This window comes from Natator depressus, chromosome 1 (genome assembly GCF_965152275.1).
Source record: "Natator depressus isolate rNatDep1 chromosome 1, rNatDep2.hap1, whole genome shotgun sequence".
NCBI classification, from domain to species: Eukaryota; Metazoa; Chordata; order Testudines; family Cheloniidae; genus Natator; species Natator depressus.
Window position 1 is genome coordinate 163,428,342 of NC_134234.1, and position 25,317 is coordinate 163,453,658.

Sequence of the window (25,317 nt, forward strand, 5' to 3'; positions counted from 1 at the left end):
ACACATGAGAAAAGTTACTGACTATAACAATTGCACCTCTAGAAAGACAGGAATTATAATATTAAAGAGTGTTACACACACAAAAGGATATTCTCATATGCTGAAAACTTCTAAGTCATCAAGTTTCCTTGATTTGTCATCTCTTTACCCACTAAAAATAGCCGACAGTCTTGCTTTGGTATTTCCTGAAGTTTTATTCCCCTAGTCTTGTTAATTTTGACTTTTTTTTTTCACCCTTAGAACTCACTAAGGGCCCAATTTTGCTTCCATTGAAAGCTCCATTGACTTCAGTGACAGTAGAATCAGAGCCTGTGGTAGAAAACCCCTGGGTAGAAACAAATCAAACCTCTATATTTAATTGCCCTAGGGATAGATTTCATAAAGGAATAGATGGCTTATAGATGGAGATATGGGACCCTTCACATCTAGGTCACTGCATCAAATCTAATGTAGGTTAATAGCCAGAAGCCACTGCTATCTGCTGGCTGTGTGGTGGCTTATGTGAAATGATTTGGCATTCTTCATCTAATTCCTAAGGACAGACATCTGAACTGACACCTTCGTTGGCAATCTCACCATACCGGCCAAGGGCTGTATGGACATGAAGACTCAACTACCTTCTCATGCCTAGAGTTGGTAAGTCCAGAAAAAGTCTGAGGCATGGGGGAGGAGGGAGGAGAAAGTTTGTACTGTCTTTACTGTAAGGTAAACAGAGGACATAAGGCTGCCAGGCTGTCAGTCTGCCGTCTCCCATAGCATCAAAGACATCGGGTGAAATCCTGACCCTGTTGAAGTCAGGAGCTCAGGCATTTACTTCAGGAAGCCTAGGATTTCACCACAACCTTGCAGTCCCTCACTCGTGTGAGCTGTCCTATTCAGGTCAGCGAGGCCACTGACACGAAAAAGTGTTTTCAGGATCAGGCTCTACATTCCTTTTTAAAACGTTCTCATTAAACAAGAGCTTTTCTGTACTCAAACTGTACAGAAATAAAGTACCTTCCCTGCCAGAGACATTTCTCTGTGGACCCAATGCCAAAAGGTGCTGAGGCCCCCTGAGTGGTGCTGGGCTTGTACTGAGGATAGGCCAAATTCCCATTTACACTGTAAAAAGAAAAGGAGTGCTTGTGGCACCTTAGAGACTAACAAATTTATTTGAGCATAAGCTTTCGTGAGCTACAGCTCACTTCATTGGATGCATGCAGAGCTGTAGCTCACGAAAGCTTATGCTCAAATAAATTTGTTAGTCTCTAAGGTGCCACAAGCACTCCTTTTCTTTTTGCGGATACAGACTAACACGGCTGCTACTCTGAAACCTGTCATTTACACTGTGGCTTCTTTGCACCACTCTAACATTGTAAAGGGGCCTTAAATGTAATTTACTGCTACTTTAACGACTTTTTACACTACCAGAGTGGTGTAAAGGAGCCATAGTGTAAACGAGTATCTGCCCAACATGCATCGTGGATGCTCAACACCATGAAAGATTTGGTCCCATAGCTGTAATCATTTCAGTCCTTTAGGTTTTAAGTTACTTGGAACCAAATGTGCTGTGTACAAAAAACAGCCCAGTATTCCCTAAAGAATATCAGTGATGGTGTGATATGGATGAGTTCCCTGGCATCTTAACTGCAACTTTGATCCTGCAAATTCCTAATCCAGGATCTAAGCACCTTTCTTCAACAACCACAACTATTCAGTTCTAAAAATGCTTTTTAAAAAATCTGCTCTGATTTTATACAAGCAGGTGCATTTCTCTCAGAAAATAATGGTAAAGGGACTGACACAAAAAGAAATCATGCTCTCCAGCCTTCAAAGTGGCATTTAAAATGCTTGTATATTTGCACACAATAAAGGATAAAAATAGTCATGGAAATTGGCTGCTAACCTTTGATAAGAAAAGTGGTGACGTACTGGTATCTGGATTGTTTCACTCACATGGCACTATGTAGACGTGCATTTTTATTATTACACAGAGTGCTACACACACAGCCTTGCACCTCTTGAAGGGCTATATTGAGACTGAATGTCTCGCCTTGTGGAACGGGTGGTGCACACAGCAGCCCTGGGAAGGGATGGTGCCTCAGAAAGCCACAATTATCTGCCTCCTTCTCCTTAGCTCAAAGAGGAAATAAGTCACTGCAGTCCTTTACAAAATGCACCGTACCTCCCGCTCGCTCGTGCTGACTCAGTTCCACTGATTTGTGCCTGGGGGGCATGGCTCTGCACACTCGCTCATGGAGGGGAATAACATTCCCAGGAGAGCTGCTGTCTCCCAGGTGGGCCATGCAGACAGTCGCAGTTTCCAATTGCTTCCTTCAACGTCCCCAGGGAGAGTGACTTCATAACACCTCTAATGCAGGCCTGTGCCTCAGTGACACAATGTGCTTCTATATTGTTTACATAATCCCGTGCAGAGACCAATTTTCCTAAAGGCAACTACTCCAACCAAAGGGCAATGTCAGGTTAGAAAAAATGTCCTCATCTCTCTAACTAATAACAGCTGGGATTATTCAGAGAGAGAACGTTTTAGCAATTGAACGGACTTGCCAATATTTATGATGTCTGTTTACTTTTCTGCAGTTCTCTGGGCTGGGACAATGAAGGTAGGCAACTGGTCAGTTTCATGTTGCTTTACAGTCAAGTTGTTTCACTTTGGGTTCTGATACAGTCTCTGCAGCATTGTCTGTATTATTACAAACATTACAGGGGAATGTTTATTTGTGTTACAAGATGTCTCTTTTTTGTTTAATATGATGGAAGTATTTCTATTGGTCGTATGTTCTATAAAAGTATATTTTAAAAACACATCTAAACTGGGAGCCATAGCTAATCTGACAGGGATAGTATTGCAGAACCCGAGCATACACAACTCACAAGTCAGGTACCCCAAAATCATGAGATATGCTTAAAAAAATCAAGATTTTAAAAAATAATAAATGTTGGGTTCTTTTAATTTGTCTTCTGGTTTTTGAGCCTTCAAGGGTTCACATTTTCAAGTTTTTTTCTGAAACATGAGAGCTAGAAACTTCCTTTCCCTGCCTTCCCGCCCCCCACAAATGAAAGTAGAGATTCCTTTGTAATGACATGACTCCAGCAGCTGGGGCTTTAAGGAAAATGACTTTTCCCATTGGCTCAAAGCATATAGTTATAAGCATTATATGGGCTACACTGTGAACAAAGTAACCTAAAAACCTGTACCACCCTACTCAGAAGTTAAGCCTGAATCACAGCATCATAAATTGATTTATAGGTTCAAAGATTTTTAAGATCAGAAGGAATCATTGTGATCACCTAGTGTGACCTACTGTGTAACACAAGTCAGGAACTCAATGCAACTTTTTACTAGGACTCAAAAGAGACATGAAATCCAAGCTGAATCCTTTCTTCCAGAATTGACTGGCTTAGTTACAGTGTCCACTGTGCTGACAAAGAACTCTGACTAAAATTCACTACACAGATAAAGCATGAAATACATGCAGATTGAGCTACAGTATTCTGTTGTTATTATTATTATTATTATAGTATTATTATTAATTATTATTACCATAGCGCTTAGGAGCTCTAGTCATGAACCATGACCCCATTGTGCTAGGCTCTGTAGAAACAGAACAAAAAGATATCCGTGCCCCATAGAGTTTACAGTCTAAGTATATGATTAGAGACAACAGCTGGATGCAGACAGATGAGGGAGCACAAATTAATAATGACACAGTATTGGCCAGCATGATACAGTGTGGTCTCAGCACACCAGCAACCTAACCATTGTCCAGTTTTTTGTAGGCATCACGGCAAAGGAGAGTTTTAAGGAGGAATTTGAAGGGGGACAACAAGGTAGCTTTGTGGATATTTATGGGGAGCACCTCCCAAGCAAGAAGGGCAGCATGGGAGAAAGCACAAAGGTGCTTGTTTGACAATGTAACAAGTCAGCAGTGAAGGCTGCTATTATGGGGCCAGTGGAGGCAAGCATCAACACCATGATGATGGATGAGATGATGGGTAGGGGTGATTGACAGTGAAGGGCCTTGAAAAAGACAACAAGCAGCTTATGTCTGATGCAATTGAGAAGGGGGGAGCCAATGGAGGGATTCAAAGAAGTGTGAGACATGGTCAAAGCAATGGACTAGGAAAACCATCCAAGAGTGGCAGAAGGTCGCTTTGAAAGGGAGGGGTGGAGGCGCACATGGAAACCTAAATGTACTAACATGGGGAGCGGAGAGACTTAGAGGGAGTGGGAGGAAGTTGGGATGTCAGGGAAAGTTAGGATGGGTGCTCCGTGTGGGGAGAGGGGGACAGTCGGGGTGCCAGGGAAAGGAGGGGGAGCAGGGTGGTGCTCTGCATGGCATGTGAAGGGAGCTACTGAAGATTTCGAGGAGGGAGATACCTGGCACCAAGTTGGGAAGAAGGGTCTTGGTGATTTGGGCCTGGGGTAGTTGCTCCCAGCCCTGGCCTGATTACCCCGGTTCCTACCTGCTCCCCAGGCCGAGCCCGGGTGCTGCAACAGCTGCTGTAGCCCCCCAGTCACACACTTGCATCTACACCCAGAAGTCTCAGAGCTCCACCTGACCTGAGCCATGTTGAGCTTGAGCTGACAGCTAGACATCCACGAGGGGATGTCTGAGAGAGAGGCCTCTGGTGTATTGAGGACTGTGTTGCAATTGCAAGCTATCACTGTAAGAGTGTCAGGAATGAGTGAAGGGTTCCTGGTCCTGCTTGCAGGCTAGGGAACTCTGTAGTGAAGTGTGTGATCTGGGAGCAGCAATCAGTCTGCAGCCAGACAGCCTAGAGGAAGGTGGCTGAGTTGGTTTAGGGAGCAGCCTGCTTTGTCACTCTGTTTTTTGGTTCTCATATGTTATCTGCATTCTAAGAAATAAAGCAGTGTTACACTTTTGTAAGCAATATTTTGTTTGTTTGACTTTTCTGTGTGTATGCTGTGAACGTAACTAGGCCAAGATTTTAGTTTGGACAGAAGGAGACAATTCTGGAGTAGAGAGGTAGATCTACAAGTTAGTATAGAGATGGTAGTTAAATTTGTGTTTACAATTAAAATGACCAGAGATAAGGTTTGGAGGAAGAAGAAAAGAGGACCAAGATCGGAGCCTGTGGAATCCCCTCAGACAACTGGAGGGTAGATGAGGAGGATCCTCCAAAGGACATGCTGAATGAGTGACTAGAGAGGTGAAAGGAGGATCAGGAAAGGACAGAGTTATACAAGCCAAGAGAACAAGACCTCAAGAAGAGCATGGTTGATGATGTCAAAGCGGCTGGCATGTCAAGGAGAATGAAGGTGGGGTACTAGATCTGAGCTTTAGCTAGGAAGAGATCATTAGAGATTTGGCAAGTTGGCCCCTCACTGTCACTTCTTAATGCAAAGAGGACATGGCACTGATCAACCATAAAGACAATCGCAGCCCCAAAACCCCAACCTTGCTTAAGTAGAGTTAAGATTGTAAATAGATCTCTCAATTTAAAATAACATTCTTAGAATGCTGTAGCAGTTAATTAAAAAAAACTTTGAAAGTCAGGAAATTCAGGGAGAATTTTATTTTTAAGTTTGAAAGTCTGGAAATTGGAATGTTGTAGTTTACAAATGTAAACATCAGAAAGTCTGGAAGTACTCAGTTACGACTCCAGTGCATCATAAAATAGCACAAATACTGTAATTGACAATACATTGGAATTCATTAGTTTGTTCTTATCCAGAACAATATCATTTCATTTGGGATTAATTCATCTCTGTGCAGGTGGCCAGCATAAGACCTGTGCACCACTTATCTCTCTCGAAATAAGGTTAAAGTGATGCATAAGCTTTGTGCAGGCCCACTGCACTGGGGTGCATTTCACCCTTAGTGAAGAATGGCACTGTCAGAACATAATCATGAGTTCTGAGGATAATACCTGGCACATATTAAAAGCAATCTAACTGTTTACTAATAGAATGCCTTTTTATGAAGAATGCATTCTGCAAAAATTTATTTTTAGAGCCTGAATATGAAAGGCCCACAGAACTTAGCAGCTCTCTGAATCAGGCCTTTATATAAGTTTATTATATTGGTTATAGTTCATAGTTCAATTTAGCTTGATTAGCGTAGTAATTTGTTCTCAGTTTTTTAAGAGATGCTAATTCATTTCAGATGAAAATAGACTGAAATACCACACATATTATTACTGGAGTCCCCAAAAGCTAATCCATTTTATAAATCTCCATCAACCCCTGCAGTTTTTCCAAGAATTGTGCCAACAGCCAGTAAAAATTGTATGGGCAGGATTGACAGACTCAGAAGAGGAGAACTCTCCCAGTGATGACTAGGCCACTGATAAACTCTACTACAACTGAGATATTAGTCAGTTCTTGAAGAATTATCTCTGGATACTTGCTGTTCCATGGGTGAATTTTTAGCACTAGCTACCCAGCAACACTTCCTTTATTGATATGTAGAGAGACAGGGTGAAATCCTGGCCCCATTGAAGTCAATGGCAAAACTCCCATTGACTTCAAAGGGGCCAGGATTTCTCCCACTAAGTTACCAGAAAGTGACTGATTCTCAGCTGGTCTGCAGTGATAACTGCTGCCCCGCAAGGACACTGTGCAGGGCTATTTAGCAGTGTTAGATAATCGATTAATATTGCTCCAAGAATTATAATTTCTGTACAGGCGGCTTGACCATTTCTAATGGCTCTATCCAGCTAACACCACAGACGATGTACTGCAGCTTCATCGCTTTGCAGTGATGAAATGAAAGTGGCTAAGGTTTACTCGGCTCGGTTTCACTATGCTACAATACAGTACTATTGTAGCATACAGTGATCTCCACTCATGATGTCACAAAACAGTTTTCAGAGAAAGTTAATCTTCATTACCATAAAACAAAGGATTTAAGGTGAAATTTGAAGTGGGGAAGTCATTCAAGGGGATAAATGAGGGGGAAAGGGCCATAAAAGGTGCAGCACAAATGAATGAGTGATTCCCTACATGTGGAGGTAAGAGAGAGGAAGACAATAGTGGAGGAGATGAGTGAAATAAACAGGAAATAGGCAAGCAAACATAGAGAGGTAGCATGAAACATGTCCATGGAGAGGCAATATGAATTGGATTTAGAAAAAACTATGAAGCCATCAGAAATGACAGAGGGTTAGTTTGTTACACAATGTTTCTGCTTCCTGGAGTGAGAAAGTCATTTGGCTGCAGAGTTCTGGACACCTGAAGTTTGAAGAAGAGGCATTTAGGAAGAATGTAAAAGAAGGAACTATCATACTCAAGACATGAGAGGACTGATTTTCAGACTGAGATTATATGTTCAAGTGCGTGACAGTTTACTGCAGGAACTACCACATACACATGTGTAAATCAAAGACTTGAGTGTGTGCACTGGATAGCTATATGGATAGTTGCCATCTAACTCTGTGGGCATGAAAATCCCTGCTTTTGTGCATGCACATGCTTGTTGTACATATGCAAAGTAGGTGGCAATTGAGCAGGCTGAAACTGGCATGCAATCTTGGTCTGAAAATCAAGAGGGAAAGAAAGTTTGGGGTTAGAGACAGCTTCAAGATTTCTGCCCATCAAAGCAAAGTTAAGGTTCTGATTAAGGACAGTGATGTCTTCATATTGGTCTAGATAGAGCCTAGCATGTAGGCACTGCTGCAATACAAATAATATATATTAATAACGATAATGAATGATAACAGTCAGGCATATAGAGGAACTGAGTGTGCAGTGTAAAACCTCCCCCCAGAATAAAAGAGAACCAGTTATAGAAGTAGGCTTTATGCAAGAAGAGAGTGCTGGAGATGGCAGCAGTGTGTCCAGTGATAAAAGAAAGCTTTGTCTAGTACAGGTTTGGCAGGTAAAATGGGACTGCTCCTCTCATCAGCTTCTGTTTCCAGGAAAAAAAATTAGTAGTGGCAGACATAAAGGGCCTGATTCATCTCTCACTTATGCCAGAGTAGATCAGTTTTACACTGGTACACGTGGAAAAGTGAGAGGAGAATCAGGATCGATATGTGTACATTAACTCTTTTGATTGTGATGTATGCAGCGAGGGACCGTCCTTCCCATTGCCTATAAGTTAGGTAATATTCTTCACAACGGGGCCTCTCACCTAGCAAAGAGTCAATGTAACTCTTATTAGTCCATCACCCTGATGTTCTTTAAGCTCTTTCTATAGGTATAGAGGGTTCTTTTTAATATTAAATCTTAGGACAGAGGAGGAAGTCCTCCGTGAAAAAACATTACGTCAAAGAATTCAGAGCAATCCAATTCATCTGTTCCATAATTTGCTTCTTTCTTCCCCCACATTCCCCAAAGTTTTCCAGGATGCATAGTTCAAGTCACCCTAAAAAGTCTTAGTCTAATAGTCTTATTCAATGGTAATCTTCTTTGGAAAGGGACCTTGGGCCGACTCCACACTCTGAGCATAATGCCAGAGTGTCCACTTTGCTAGATTTTATTTTGGCATATACTCATTAGCTTCACTTAAATTTTCCCATTTCCTTAGTTTTTCAGATATGATTCTTCCCCCCTTCCCCCCCCCCACACACAGCTTGCAACATGGAGCTATAACTCTATCATTTTGTTTTCACTGTGGATTGTAAACATTTCTGGAATCCCTATGGAGTCCCCCAGAGCAGCGTGGGTTGGAGATTCCCATTCCCACAGTGGCAGCATGAGAGGCTGTGCTGTCATGCAAGGGAAAGAATGCTTGTATAATCATCTTATTTTTAATTTTAGACACTGTGCCAGCAGTTGGTGTTATCTTAACCCTTTGTAATGGGCAGATGTTTGCTTTGAAAGCACAATGGTAAACTGGCAACCTTAGAATTCTCTGTTCTCAGATGTCTAGTCCAGAACTCAGCAAAGTTGCAACCAGCAAATGCTAGTTCCAGATCTTAAGTTCTGACTGTGTTGCTTTGTTAGGACCAGATCCTGAGTGTTTTGCCATTGACCTCAATGAGAGCTGGAGCAGCAGGCCCTTCACAAGCAAATATTAAAAATAAGTGTTTTTAATACCAGCACTGTTTGGACACTAATTTAGAATTAATACCATAGGTGCAGCAATCCAGGTAGACTCTAGTGATGAAGATTATAGTCACTAGCTACAGTAAAATATTTTATCAACATGCATTTTCCTAAAGGAAAACACTTCTTTTCCTTTATTTCATGAACATGTCTTGTGGACCATAATTATCTGACATATCATAACTCTGATTACATATCAAACTTCAATGGCCAAATTCATCATGGGTGTGACTCCACTGAAGCCAAAATAGAGGATCCAATGGAGTTACATCAGGAATGAACTTGCCTCAAGACCTCAATCTTACCCTCAAGTATATGAGGGCAGTAGCTCTGGCTAGAACCCTGGTAAATAAAAGATGAAAGAAATACATAGCTGGTGACATCATCTTCTGAAGATTGAGGAAGGGGGCAACCATGCCCAGGAGATAGCAGGAAACCACTACACCCAAAGATTTTAAGTAGGTGGATCCTGGAGTCTGGAGAAAAATATTCCTTTAAAAATTTGGGTTTGTGAACTTGAATCTCCATGCAATCTTGCGGGGGTCAATCCCTCAAGAAACACAATGCAAGGTTCAGTTTGCAAACACCATTGTGACTGAAACCCTGAGAGGTTTAAACAGTCCTAGTTTATTCACATGACATAGGATCTAAAATTCACATGACATAGGATCACATGAGTTAGAGGTGAGGAATGGGATCACTTAATCCATTCCCTTGCAAGGGTGGCCTACAGTCCCCCCAGCAGAGGAGATGTCAGTTAACAGTACAGTAGATCAAGGCCAAAAAGCTATCTTCATGGCTGGATTACTTTCATTAGCGCAGCAATTGGCTTCACATTTTTTTACTCAATTCAACTTTAGGTTGGATAAATTGAAAGACCAAAAATTCTGCTGTGGTCCAAAAATGCAAAGTGATTCTGAAAATCTAACTCGTGTCTTCCAGCATGTGAGCAAAGAAAACAGAGATAAATAAATAAAAAAAAAAATTCTACAGTTCTTTAGGGCCCTGATCCAAAGCCCACTGAAATCCTTGGGAATTGTTCCACTGACTTCAATGGATTTTGCACCAGGCCTTATGTTACAACTTATGTTTTAAAATTAATTCTAAATTAGTGTCCAAACAGTGCTGGTATTCTTTTTGTTGCCAAAAGCCACACAATGGATCTTTTAAACAACTCTCTTAAAATGCACAGAAATTCAGATGAAATGACTCACAATGCTGAACAAATAAGGCACCACCATGCCTGGTTGTGCCTCTCTAGTTCTCTCTAAGACAATAGAATATTTTTTCTATGTTTGATGACAAAGAAAAATATTTTAATTATAATTGTTGATTGGCTGGAAGATTAAAAAAGTCTGATAGTTGGTAACTGATTAAAGTGGTTAGTTATAAACCTAGAGAACGTTACTGAGAAATGTGAAACATATTGCATAAAAAATGGGATTAGTATTTCTTTGGAATTAGTACCCACTTTCCTTAATAAAGCTGAGGTCACCTGAAAGTCCTATCCCACTGAGAAGTTTATCAGCTTGAATTGTAGTATAAAGGCAGGAGGACCTAATCAACAAATTTATTTTATTAAATTTGTTTTTCCTCTGACATACAGAATATACAATTTGTTATGTGCCAACAATATGCTCAATGCATTAGAAGACACAAAAATAAAGCAAGTTCCTGCCTCAAGGAGTTAACAGTCTAAAAGGCAGACTCAAAAAATATAGAGATGGGCCTGACACAAAACACCCACATCTAACTAAACCCTCACATTGGGTGTATACCTCTATTTCACAGAACCAAATCCCAGATCCTTAACCTCAGACCAGCTCAGACCAGAACTCTGAAGTTTGCGTCCCTTTCTTATTGACATGGAACAAATGTTTTCCTTTAAATATAGCAACCAACATTTGCACCTAACCTTTTCAAACAATATCAAGAAATTACATCTTTTACCATCTCTCTTAATATTTTGGTGAGTTCCAACCATCACTTGCCACAACACGTCAATAGAATTTACTCAATGGATTTATACAGGATTCAATCTCCTGCTAACGTGGTAAGTCGACAAAACAAATGCTGCATCACTGTAGCCATCAAAATTCTTACCACTTTATTAAAAGCCCCAAATAAAATGGCATTCACTTGCTTTCTTTGTGTTTAGGAGAATCTGGTTTGTGTTAATTAATGGAAATTAATGGAAACTTATTGTGCAGGAGGATTGCATGGTCAGCTGATGTTTCTTGAGTGTTTTTGTCTACTTTTCATTGACTCCATTTGCTTTCTATTATTGGGGTAGAAGGCCAAGCCTGATTTGTTAAAGCAGTGATTATTTCTGCCTGAACTGTTCTTGAAAAAACAGATGTCTTTGTGAGTGGACTAAGACAAAAAGGGTTGGAGCTATCAAAACTATGGACTGCTTCTTTTGCCTCTTTAACCCCCAAAATAATTCTCCAACCCAGGTATAAGATCCCATGATTTCTCCCTTTTGATGTGTACACATCTTGAGGTTCCATTAAGATTCTTTTGGTTTTCTATTACAGGCTTACTTCTTGGAGGCTACACAGAAGAAATGGGTTTTCAGAAGAGATCTGGATCAAAAGAGGGTGGTTGATTGATGAACTGGGGTAAGTAGGTCATTCCATATATAAGGGTCAGATGACCACAACCTCCATGAAACCCTTGTGACCCACCACAATTCCAGCATTCTGTAATGATCAAAGAACTAAGTATTTGTGATGGTGGCTCTCAAAAATGGGATGATTTAGCATAATAGAAAGTCTTCGCTTTTCTGCGTGGATTTTGACCCATTCTCAGATATGAAAGTTGCAAGTTACCACTGAAGAAATAATATGCATTTAGGCCAATGGTCCCCAAACTCTTCACAGTCACGCTCCCCTTATCCCTGTCTGCACCCCCCACAGGGAGCCGGGCAGGGAGCAGGGCCATAGCTCCTGATCAGGGGGGACAGGGGTAAGGGGGCTGAGGCTGGGGCCACAGATGGGGGGTGGGGCTGGGGCTGGGAGCATGGCTGTGACTGGATGTAGGGCTGGAGCAGGGCTGGGGGCAGAGTGGGGCTGGGTGGTGCTCCCTCCCCTCATGGGGGCTGGCCCAGTTCCTGCCGTGCCCCCAAATATTGCTCTGTGTCCCTCTAAGGGGGTGTGCCCCACAGTTTGGGGACCTCTGATTTAGGCCCTGATTCAGCAAACCATCCCTATTCAGCAAAGCATTTAAGCATAGGCTTAAAAGATAAACCCATGCTTAAGTGTTTTGCTGAATAGGGATGAATTTGTGTATGTGCTTAAATGCTTTGCAGAACTGGGGCCTTAGCTATTCACCAGAGGAAGTCTAAGAGGGAAGAAAAGAGCTCTCTAGCCATGGGCCCAATCTGGTTCCCATGGAAGTCAATGGAAAGGAAGAGTCCCATTAACTTTACTGGGCACTGGATCAGACCCTACATTTGTTTCTCAAGCCCTTGGCATTCAGTTCCCAGTGGTTAAATATATGGATGGGATTTCACTAAAAAAAATGGCATTAGGATAGCAGACATCAGAACAAATATTCTCTATTCTGCAGTTCACGGTACATACAGGATGCAGCATGTTTGGATCAAACAATTGTTAAAGAAGTACAGACTATGTACATCTTTAAACCAATGTATCTTACATCTCCATGTGGACAATTTCTACATGAGATATGTCCTGTTTCCAAAATGTGACATTAAATTTTTTGATACTCAGCCTTCTCTACCCAATTAAGTGGTTTAGAACCCTGACATTGGGGGCATGGATTTTCATGACATATATTGTTCAGATAACACTGTTCACAAAATTAAGAGATACCTAGAAAAACCCTATTTCTGTATTTGAAAGCCAGACTAAGGAATACTGTGGGAACAAGCATATGTGACTACATAACCCTAGAGGGCTTACAGAAAAGGCAAAAACATGTCTAAACTTGATTTGTGGTAACAAAATGCGTGGAGATTGAAAATTCCACCCACAGCCATAGATGACAATGTAACTCTTATGAAAAGGAAAGGGACAAATCCTGTATACATTATATTGCCTTCATACTGTGAGGTGATCCAGAAAAAATATTACATGAACAGAATTTGGGAGAAGAGGATTGTGAATGGCCACCTAGGGGTTGCCGCCGCTGGCAGCCACTCCACCTAGTGGTTGCAATAGGATGGGTCAGGGAACCCACTCCCTCCTGCTCCACCAAGTGTCAACTCAGGACCCTGTGAGGCCTGTCCAGCGTCTTTCACCTTGGGGTGCCTTAAGTTAGCCTTCCCGGGCCACCTCCTACCTCCCTCTTTCCCAGGGCATGTGGCAGTTTGTCCCTGCAAGTGCTACCTCGAGGCTTGCCTACCCATCTCCAACCCATAAAAGCTGCCGCTCATCAGCATGCCTTCTCCCGGTCTGGATCTGGCTACGTCATCCTCCTCCACAACTCACAGAGTGGGTCCTTCTCCCTGCCCTGTCTACGCCCAATTGGGCTGTCCGGCTCCCTTTTAAAATCCACCTCCAGGGGAGCATTCTCAGCAAAGGTGGAGGGGCAGCGCCTCCTGAGCTCAGAGCTGCTCTTTAACCCTTTTCTGTCCAGAGAGGGGTTTATACACACTATCACACAGCCTCCCCCCTCAGATCCAGTGCTGGAGTATTGTCTTGCAGACCTTGCACATCCCCCCCACCCTCCCTCACCTCTTGAAAAAAAAGTCTGTTTTTATGGCCCTTCCTAGCCCTGCAACATATCTGGAAGCTGTAAGGTTGAAAGGAGAGGTACCGATGCATGAACCTGGGGTTGGCAACCCTCGCAGAGTGTAGCCACCATAGCAGTGCATAGTCCATCACTAGGAGACAGAGGTTCCCCCACAAATAATATCTTAAAGTGTCCACAGTCCATTTGACTGCCAGGGCTTCCTCCTCAGTGACCGAGTAGGATGTTTTTTGTAGGAACAGTTTCTGGCTGAGGTACAGTATGGGGTGCTCCTCTCCATCAATGTCCTGGGAAAGAACTGCTCCTAGCCCTACCTCGGAGGCATCCATTTGTAGCATAAACCTCTTGATGAAGTCAGGGTGTGCGAGCACTGGCTCTTGGCTCAGCTGCTCTTTTAGCTCACAGAATGCCTTATTTCAGGTCATGGACCATCTCATCTTCAGGCTGGTGTCCTTTATTAGATCGGTTGGGGTGCTGCAGTGGTGGCAAAATTGGGCACAAAGAATCTGTAATACTCAGCAAGTACTCAGCCTAGGAAGCGATGCACCTGCTTTTTTGTGAATGGTATTGCACATTGCTCTAGGGCCTGCATTTTGCTGACTAGCTGCCTTAGACGCCTGCCCCCAACTAGGTAGCTCTGATATGTCATCTCCCAGCTGGCCAGCTTGCACTTGGCTGGGTTAGACATTAACCATGCCTCCTGGAGGGCCTGCAATATCACCATCACATGCCTTAGATGGTCATTCCAGTCCCGACTATAAATGTTGATTTCGTCAATGTGTGCAGTAGCATACTGCCCGTGATCCATTAGGCACTGAAAGGTGGCCGCAGCCCACGTAGGCCGAAGGGCATGATCTTAAATTGGTATAATCCAAACAGTGTGGAGAAGGTGGCCTTCTCTTGTGACTTGGCAGTTAGGGGAATCTGCCGGTAACCCTTTTTTGGTCAAGGGTAAAATATGCCCGATGCCAACTCTGTCCACATATTTATTCAAGTGACATCATCATAGGACCTAATCACATTTCCACACTATCAGGGGCTCATTCACCTGCACATCTACCAATGTGATATATGCCATCATGTGCCAGCAATGCCCCTCTGCCATGTACCTTGGCCAAACCAGACAGTCTCTACGCAAAAGAATAAATGGACACAAATCTGACATCAGGAATCATACCATTCAAAAACTGGTAGAGAACACTTCAACCTCTCTGGCCACTCAGTAAAAGATTTAAGGGTGGCAATTTTGCAACAGAAAAGCTTCAAAAACAGACTCCAATGAGAAACTGCTGAGCTTGAATTAATACGCAAACTAGATACCATTAACTTGGGTTTGAATAGGGACTGGGAGTGGCTGGGTCATTACACATATTGAATCTATTTCCTTAAGTTAAGTATCCTCTCACCTTCTTGTCAACTGTCTAAATGGGCCATCTTGATTATCACTACAACAGTTTTTTTTCTCCTGCTGATAATAGCTCATCTTAATTAATTAGCCTCTTACAGTTTGCATGGCAACTTCCACCTTCTCTGTATGTGTGTATAGATATATAGATATATATAGATATACACACACCCCTTCTTACTATATGTTCCATTCTATGCATCCGATGAAGTGGGCTGTAGCCCACGAAAGCTTATGCTCTAATAAATTTGTTAGTCTCTAAGGTGCCAAGAGTACTCCTGTTCTTTTTGCAGATACAGACTAATACAGCTGCTACTCTGAAACCTGTCATATATACTTGGGGGTCCGCAGTCTGTCTAGTAGCTCATTGACCTGGGCCATAGAGTACGCATCATACTTTGATATAGCATTCATGCTCCAGAAATCTATGCAGAAGCAGATTGACCAGTTGGTCTTCAGTACCAGCACAATGGGGTTCCTCCACTCATATGGGACTCCTCGACTACCTCAACTTCAACATTGTCTGCAGTTCCTAGTGGACTACCTCCCATATCTTTCTTGGCAGGAGCCAGGGGTTCTCCCGGACCTTTTTCCCTGGCTGGTGTCTATGTGACGTGCCAGGTGCATACGCCCCGGCAGCGTAGTGAACACCGCGGGAAAGGCTTCCTCCAACTGTTGCAGCTGGCACTCTTGCTCTGGCTGAAAGTCTTCTCCTGGTGGAATCAGTCCAGTGTCTTGTCCTGGGGGCATGCGTGAACCGAGTTTCAGCTCGGGCAGAGATGGTGCTATGAGGAGGCTCTCCCACTCACACCAGGCTTTTAGCAGGTTGACATGGTAAATTTGTATCACCTGTCATTTTCTGGGCTGACGTAGCTCATAATTAACTGCCCCTACCTTCCTCAGCACCTCAAATGGGCTTTGCCATTGAGCCATCAGTTTTGACTCTGAGGTCAGAAGGAGCAGCAGGACCCTATCCATGGACCTGAACTCTCTCATCCAAGCCCCTCTATTTTAGGCTCATTCTTGGTCCTCATGGTCCTGCAGCAGGTTTTCCCAAGGAAAATGCCCCTAACCTCTCCAAATCCTCTTGCAGGCAGATTATGTGTTGGACCACACTGGGTTTAAGTGGTGGCTGCTCATCCCACATCCCCTAGAGGAGGTCTAGCACCCCATGGGGTAGTCTCCCGTACAGAAGCTCAAATGATGAGGACCCCATGGAAGCTTGAGGCACCTCACGGATAGTAAAAAGGAGGGGTGGGAGTAACTGATCCCAATGCCGTGGGTCCTGGGCGATGAACTTCCTCAGCATCCCTTTTAGGGCTTTATTGAAGCACTCCACTAGCCTGTCTGTCTGAGGGTGATAGACTGACATCTTTAGGGCCTTAATCTTTAAGAGATTACATAGCTCTTTCATCTATTTTGATGTCATGTTGCTCCCCTGATTGGTTAAGATCTCCTTTGGTATCCCGACCCGGGTGAATAGCTTCAGTAGCTCAGGGATGATGTGAGTGGCTGTGCTAGCTCAAAGGGGGATGGCCTCGGCATAGGCCACTATCACTTGAATGTACTGGTACCCGGTTGTCGTCTTCTCCAGCGGTCAGACCAGACCCATGCCGATTCTTTTGAAGTTGGTCCCAACCACCAGGAGGGTGACGAGCGGGGCTTTCAGGGGTATCGTGGACCTGGTCAGGTGGCACTCGGGGCATGACACACAATAATCTTTGACATCTCCATGTATCCCCAGTAAAACCTAAGGGTTACCTAGTTGAAGGTTTACTCTTGCCCAATCGGACCCCCACAGGGTATTGTATGTGACGGCTCTAGCACCCGTATTTCTCCTGTTTGGGCATCCTTGGCCATCCAGTACATTCTCTCCTCCCATAGCTCAAAGTGAGGGCATAGTTGCAGCAGCCATGGGTCTGCCACTTTCCAGTTCACACCTGTGAGGTGCTCATATGCCCGGCTCAGAGTCAGGTCCTCCTTCTGAGCACTTATAAAATCTATTTTGGCCATCAGCAAATCCCAGTCTTCAGTTTGGGGGGCCTTCTGCCTCCCTGGTGGTGGTTCCTGTTGGGACAGGCTCTCTTTGGAGTCCTCTTCATCCCTGACTCAAGCTAGGTTTCCTGACCCCAGGGACTCGGGGGTCCGTCCCTGGGGGTATTCTTCCCTCAGCAGGTCATTAGCCCAAGATTTTATAATCTCCTTAAAATCTTCCAGGTCTTGACTCAAATCACCGGGTAAGCCAGTACAGGGACTACCCTGACCCACACTTTCCTCAAGTGTTCACTTATTGTGAGCTGCACTTCCCTAGTGGGGCATGGGGGTAAGGAAAGACTTTCATCTTCATGTACCTACTGTAGACAGATGGTGTATAGGTGGTCTCCCAGCCTGGCTAGGTGTACTCGGACCATTGTCTGGCTACACCTAGAACCTATCAATGCCAGCATGGTCACCCCATTAACCTGCATTTTGTCTGGTCCTTTCTTTCTGGCCTGGGTATCCGCCATCCAGACCTGCCCATAGGAGTAGTCCATGTAGGGGAACGCTTGACAGAAATGGGCTGGCCGTTCGCATGAGAAGCAGGGTTCGGTCAGGGGGCTCACTCTATCCCTTCCCAGCATTGGCCGTGGGGTGTCCCTGTGGGTTCCCCCATCAGGACTGGGTTTCTCCTTGGGGTGCTTGGTCCCCTGGGCCTGGACTCCCAGGGTCCCATCCAAGCTGCGGCTGGGTTGCAGGTCAGGATAGAATCCCACCTTCACGGGGGCATGCTGCCCTCAGTGGTCTCTGGGGCAGGGACACCCTGTGTCTAGGGCCTTCTGTTCACCACCCAGTTCTTGTGGTGCCACCTGCCCCCAGAAAGTTTTCCACCAACCTAATTGCATTGGCCAAGGCCCCGCTGGTGTCTTAACACCCATTCCCAGCTGCTGGCAGGGAGAATCTGTGTAAATTGCTCCAACTCTACTGGTTCAGCGATCTGCTTCCTGGTTTGCTCTTCGAGTTGAAGCCACCTCCAGCAGTGTTCCTTAAGGTGCTGGGCCAGAGCCTGCAGCTGGGAACCCTGGGAAAAATCTTTCCCAGAAGAAACATTGCCAGTGGATTTCGGTGGTGATATCAAAAACATGTGAGATGGCTGCCTTGACCTTGGTATAAATCTTGGGCCTCCACCGCATCAAGGCTGTGGTAAGTAGCTTGGGCGGGCCCTGTAAGGTATGGAGAGAGCAGGATAGCCCAGTGTTCTGGAGGCCATTGAGCTATGGTAGGGACTCTCTCAAAAATGACCAGGAACACTTTAAAAACAAACAAACAAACCCTACCCTCCCTGTTCTACCTAAAATGTCATTGTTCTTTTGTGCATCTTTCTATTGTATAAGCCCAATTCTGTGCTCCAAACCTTTGCATATGCGGGGAGAATTAGGTCCTGTGACTAACAAAGTACTGAACAATTTCCAGGTTAGTATTGACAGCACAATTTAATGTATTTAAAAAGGGAAAGGGTAAATGTACTGTTGTTTCATGCAGGCTCTCACAGCAGGCTTGGAAGTGATTAGAGGAAGTCACCAGAATGCCAGGAGAAGGAGGAGAGAGAGACAGCCCAGTTTGGGGCTGCTGAGGTAGAGATCTGATGCTAGAATCATGTAGAGCGAAAAGATCAGTGAACCAAGAAAGTATGCCACCTGATAATCTTAGTATAAAAGCTCAAGATCTGTGAAGAGGAGAAAAAGCTTAAGCAACTTTCCTTCCAACTCCGTGTGCATCACTAATCTCTCACTACTGGATCCAACTGTACGTAACACTTAAATGACCCGTTGACTCTTTCCATTTCTTTTGCTGTGACATGGTTTTCAAAAGGAAATGCACACCAGGCCATATGGAGATTTTGCTGTTAGATTCACCTTCTCCAAAAAATGAACATGCATGTGGATTACAAAACACGGAGAGCCAGCTCCTCAGCTGATGTAAATCAGCACAGCTTCTTTTAACATCTGTCCTTGAGAGCAGAGGGGATACGTGGGCGGGGTGGGGGGGCGGGGCATCAGAAAGTACAGGTCACCTCTGCCAGAGAGAGATTGTTTTGTTTATTACGAGTCTTTGTGCCAATAGTGTACTGTCTCTTTAAAAGAGGCAGATTTGTTTTCACAAACTCAACAAGGCTTAAGAAAATCAATTGTGTGCTGTTGTTGAGGAAGGAAGGGAAAGTATAAGGAAAGTCAGCAACTTTAGAAGCTCAGTACTCATTTTTGCTGTTGCATAACCTGTAGCCCTTAACAGGTATATTAGTTTTAAGCAGACTCAAGATGGCATTTACAGGTTTCATCTTACTTCTTGAGAATTTTCTGACAGCTTTTGGCCTGCACTACCTGTTGTAAGTTTCACTAATTCGGAACTAGTGAAAAACCTGCTTGGATTGTTCTGGATGGCATTCTTTTTTCCCTAAAGGGATCAGTAACATTTTGATTTTTTTCTTTATCACTATGGATTACATCCCTGCATTAAGAAAAAATGTGAGCAGATTGTAATGCCTACAAATGTCACCAGTTCCTGCTGGCAATAGATTGAAATTTAAGAGGCTCTTCTACATTTTACTTACACAGTTGTCTGTATGGAATATTTTTAATGCTGGATTCTGGGTTGGGAGGGGAGGTAACAGTCTTGATTCATTTAATTTATTTGGATAGCTCTATGAACAATGAAATACTGAATACACACGTACTTTTGAAATTTATCTTGGATTTCCTTATCTAAATAACTTAATTTCAACTTTGAATAGTCTTTTGTGAGAGAGGATCTTGGGATATTTTTAATTCAGTTGCTATTAGAAATGAAAATGTGAACTCTTATTATTTTTTCTTACTTATAGACAGTTACATTAGTAACCCCAATACTGCTACAATAACTGGGAGTCAAGCCACAAAACACCTAAGAGTAAGATAACAAAGTATTTAAAAGCCTTTTACATGTGAAAAGGAATCTAAGGGTAGTAATGTAATATATACATCTGTACTTTTGTTCTCTACAATTTAGGTATGCTTGTTCAGGAATAGGATTTTGACATTTGAAACAATAGCACAATTTTTTCTACATTTGAGAAAATAAACATGTCTGCACAACCACCCACCAACATTTTAAAGAGTATTAACATTAACTGTGTTAATATTTATAATAATGTATTAATATTATTTATGATGTATTAACTTTGCCCCAGTGCACTTGATTAGGATTTGGAAAGTTACACTCTGCTTTTTACTTGTGAGGTTTACCTTTTGCCATAGGAGAAAACATTGGCTTACAGTTTGGTAAGGTTGCAACTATGAGGGGAATACTAAGCATATTATTAAACACACAAAGGCAAACAGCTGATCTTCTAAGTACTGTCATAACAACAAAGAAATGTCCTATGTCATGTAACAAACAGAAATAGTAATCTTCAATAGAAATGTTGTCCCTTCTTTCTGCTGAAAATAATCAGCAGCGTCTGTACAATTTCCAAAGCTATTTAAATTTTGCATTATGAAATAGTTGCCTTGCATTATCAGCCACATGTCATTTTGATGGGGGACTGGTATGTCCACTGGTCTCAGAACTGACCTTGTATGATCTCTCCACTTAGGGCCTGATCTGAAGTCAATGAGACTCTTTCCACTGACTCCCATAGAGTTTGGCACAGGCTCTTACTTACTACCAAAATTGTGTTCTCACAGTTTTATTTGAAAAAGAGATTGATAGTACTGAATGGTTAAAGTTGTCACACTGCTTCCCATGCCACTTCCCTGGAACCCTTAACCCCCTCTTCCTATGTCCTCCTCTTTAAGTAATTCTACAGCACCAGAAGGTCTGAATCATGCTCTTATTAACTTTTGTGGTGTAGGCCTAACAACCTGTCAGGACTGGCATGATCTTGCTTGATGCTATAGAGTTAATGGGTCTCTCCTTTTAACTAATCTGTGTTGGAGAGGTAGCCAGTGTTCTCCCTTTGACTAATCTTTGCCCTGGGTCTAAATTTGGGCTTTGTACAGCTAACACCTATGCCCAATGCAGGCCTAAACGCTAAAACTAAACCTCTAATTGTGATTTCCAAAGCAATGGTACCAGTTAGAAGTTTCACTGATTCCAAAATCATCCTTTATGACCTGAATCGCTCAAATGGAAAAATGTAAATCAGACAATTTAGCCAAAGTGAAATGTCCCAGTCTTTTCACTATCTGTCATTATACCTTTATACCAGAGCATGCACCCTAGTGAGGAACCACTCCAGGATGCACCATAACCCTGCCCCTGGGCATATGTTCTACTCATGAGCCCCTCCCAGACATTCCCCTAACTACTCCTAGACACACACATCCTCGCTGGGCACACACCCTGCCTAGCCCTGTGCACATATCCCGCTGAGCTGAAAGCTGGGCACCCTAATCCTGGCCATGCACCCTGCTGATGAGCCAGTGCTGGGCACGCACTGTATTGAGGAGCCCCTCCTAGGCGCACCCCCTGATCCTGGCCACGCACCCTGCTTGTTGGGCGGGCAGGCACGCTACCCCCTTCCCTCCCACAGTGCAGGCTAGTGAGGTGCCCACCTGTTACTGAGGGTCCCTGTCTCCTCCCAGCCCTGGGCATGGCCATGGCCATGCTGCCTTACCTGAGAAGTCTGTCAGAGCCTCGATTTCTTTGGTCCCCACCAGGAACACGCAGTACAGGAGATTGAGAAGCAGCCCGGGCTCTACCTGTCTCCGGCTTGGATGCTGCCCAGCATCCAGTTCACTCATGGTGCGGGGAGGAGCGGGCGGGGGGGAGGGGGGTGGTCGGTCCCTGCTGCCCGGGAGAGTCACATGATGGACCCGGCCCCCAGCTGGCAGCGCATCCTCCCCAGCGGCCACCTCCCCTGCGAGCTCCGCCGTCCTTCCCGGGGCCAGAGCGCGCTGCCCCCAGCGCCAGCGGGGCGGAGGGAGCCGAGAGCCGCCGCGACCGAGCCCGCGCCGCCGCGCAGTTTCCCCCAAGAGGAAGTCCCAGCGATTACTGGTCCCTGGCACAGCGCTTTGCCTGCGTGTGTGTGAGGGGAAGGGAAGAGCCTTTCCCCAAGGCACGGCTACCGTGAGAGCCTGAGGGAGTCAATCCCGAAGTGCCCCCCCCCGCCCTTCTCTCCACCCCCGGCTGGGCATTTCTAGGGCTCGGCACCTCCCTCCTGATCCACACACATCGCGTCTTCCTCAGCGCTGCTTCCTAGTCACGCTGTGGCGGACCGGCTAACCCACCCGTGCCCCGCGTCCCCGCCTGTCTGACAGGAGAGCCCCTTCCCTCACCCGCCCACGCTTTACCTGGCGTGGGTACATGCCCCCCTGGTGTCTTCCCCGCGATCAGTCACGCCTTCCCCGAGCCCCCCTTGGCACCGGAGCGAGCGCCACACTTTTCTTCCTTCTCTCCTTCAGACTTTTTGACACGATCATTAGCAAAGCAGAAGCCGCCAAGTCCGTTGGTCTAACCCAGCAGATCACGGCTTTTCAGCCTGTTTTATGGGTCTCTGAGGAAAACCCAACCAATCTACAGATTTCCTCCCGGGGTCAAAACTCAGGATGTGAGGATGTCAGCTGAAGTGTATCTGTTTAAAGAAACAATACCAACACATGTATCAAAACAATCTTGTTTCCCTGATTTCTCTCCTAATTTAGATGTCCTTCTCTTAGCAAATATTTTATTGCTTCATTTAACGTCCAGTTTCGCAGCTAGAGCCCTCCCCCACGCTTTTTGTCCCATTAAAGTTTTAAATGTGCGTTGGGGACATATTAGGGGGACTGCAGTCTCTTTTGCAGGAATAAAAAAAAACTAGTGGAAAGCAAGGGATCCAAAAACTGCCCTTACAGTTCTATACTGCCTTCAGATGTTCTTTCCAGTTCTTTTAAGCCCATCACTAGGGAATTGCTGAAAATGGCTTAGCCTGTGTGCATCTCCTTTTGACATTAATAGGACTAATTAAGTAATAATTAAGCTAGGGCACTAGTTCTCCAGTCCCTTTAAGGCTTGTCACCATGAAGGAGGATAGAAGCAATATTGGAAATATAAGGACGAATCTGCAATCAATTCCCTGCACTGGGGCTGTGTTCAGAGATAAATGTGAAAGTGGGAAAGCATGAGCATTTAACAGTTTGTAGCTTAGTATGCACAGTCACGTTCTACAACTTATTTGTTAGATGACATTGGTGAGTATGTAATAGAAGATGGGACCAAACTAGCGCTGCAGATCATATTCCAATCCCACACCTCAATCTTTGCAGGGGTTTAGACCAGATCCAGATTGAATTTCTCAGCTCTGGCATATCTCTGAAGTGGGCCAAACTGGAACATCATATCTGATCAGTTTGAACTTTGTAAGAGTTTGTATTTGGCTCTGAATACATATCCTAATTTCAGGCCCATCTCTGACAGACATTTTTCTTTCTTTCTTTCTCTCACACACATATAGAGTACACCAGCTGATTACCACATACATAATATTCATGCTTCCCTGGTCTTGGGCAGATAAAAGCAAATTAAATTTTGCAGTAACCTGCCTGTGGTTGTGAGCACTCCACTAATTTTTACTGAATTCAGATAAAAAAAAAAGATAAAAATATGTTAGTGCTAGCCTTGCACGAAAAGCGTTAATGGTGGTTGGTTGGTTCTGAAGCAACTACCTGTAACTGACCCAGTGAGTTTTCGAATTTGCCTGACTCCCTACCTTTCTTTCACTTGACTGACTGACTCAACAACCTTGTCTACAGTGGGATTTTTTCCTACAATTTTGCACCGTGGATAGCACTGGTTCAGCTCTGCTGCCGTTAGCAATGAAGGGAGTGATAAGATAGGCGAGGCATGGGTGGACATTGATGTTTTAAGTACCATTTTTTTTTATCCCTCTGCCTGTTAAGCCAGGTGCTTCAGCAATCATGAGTCCAATGTACAAGACTCAGAGGGAGACATTAAAATGTCTAAAATAACCTAAAATAGCTTTTCTATATTTAACAATTTACATTTTTTATGGTTTAATATGTAGGGACCTTCCTGGGCTGTATGTCCCATTGGGAAACTGTGAATCTTCCCTTTCCTTTGAGATAAAACTCACATTCTAGCCCTATAAGCAGGGCTTAAATTCAGCTGGTGGTGCCTGGAGCAGAGCTTGAGTAAATATTTTCAACCCACCTTGAGTTTTTATATCATGTTGGGGGGGGAAGCATGGGGGGCTCCAGGAAATACTTTGAGAATGTAAGCCCTGCCTATAAAGTTATGAGAAAAAGGACCTTAAATTTATCAGTGGTTCAGGATTGAATCTGGTGCACACTAGCCCTCAGGCAGACAAAATTTTGGGGAGAAGATCCACATGTATGAGGGGAGAAGGAAACACTTCTCTGAAAAGTTGCTTTTTAAATATGGCAGCTGTTTGAAGCTGCTAAGAGGTTTCAAATATTGCAAGTAATCTCAGAGAAGATGGATGAGTGGGCAGAGGGCAAGGTGAGGTAGTCAAAGATGTATAACTTCAGATCTATGTTATAGCTGTGCAAGTTATCATATGCATATCACCACCAGATGTGTTTGGGGGAAATCTATCTGCCTATCTATCTGTCTGGCTAGACAGACATATACATATATCAGCCCCAGGTCAGGAAAGCATCCCTATTCTAGAAAGCATTTTAGGACTTGAAGTCAATGGGACTTAAATACATGCTTAACTTTTTAAGCATGTGCTTAAGTGTCTTTCCTGAATCAGGGCCATAGTTTGTTAGAGTTTCTCTCTAATCTTTTTAGTGGGACTTCATTATTGCTATTGATTTTATGTTGAAGGAGTTCAGATCCTACATTGATTGGTGACAATATAAAACCCTAACATAGATAGTTAGAAAGTAATATTTACAGAATGTATTTTCTCCTTTCACTTCTGGTAAATGCTTTGCGTATGAAAGCAGTTTTTGCCAGCTGACAATATCCACTAGTCAGAGGGAGAACACAGCTTACGTGTTTGTTTACACACTTCCCAAACCCATGATGCTGTAATCCAGACCCATACAAGTGGAATGACATCATCTTTTGCTCTCCTAAGTGATTCCTTGAGTCCATTTATTCCTGAGGACAGAAGTTAGCATCGTCTGAGCTGGGTACTCTGTCTGCTCAAATCAGTTTACTCTCTTTTGCTCTGGGGAGAACAGAAATAATTTCATAA

The 25,317-nt window shown here is 43.9% G+C and overlaps 1 protein-coding gene and 1 long non-coding RNA gene across 4 annotated transcripts in view; one reads left to right on the top strand and one right to left on the bottom strand.

Moving 5' to 3' along the window:
• EVA1C (eva-1 homolog C) overlaps positions 1-21,904 on the bottom strand; it is a 61,999-nt gene extending 40,095 nt beyond the window's left edge. For all 3 annotated transcript variants that reach the window (XM_074946726.1, XM_074946725.1, XM_074946724.1), the window contains exon 1: positions 21,769-21,904. In XM_074946726.1, the coding sequence (XP_074802827.1) occupies positions 21,769-21,895 (127 nt within the window). In that variant the 5' untranslated portion in view covers positions 21,896-21,904. The remainder of the gene's footprint in view (positions 1-21,768) is intronic.
• LOC141983598 (uncharacterized) lies at positions 585-18,749 on the top strand. The gene is made up of 3 exons (XR_012638440.1): positions 585-636; positions 11,554-11,637; positions 18,657-18,749. It is a non-coding gene; the product is annotated as an uncharacterized LOC141983598 (long non-coding RNA).
• Positions 21,905-25,317: the final 3,413 nt, after the last annotated feature.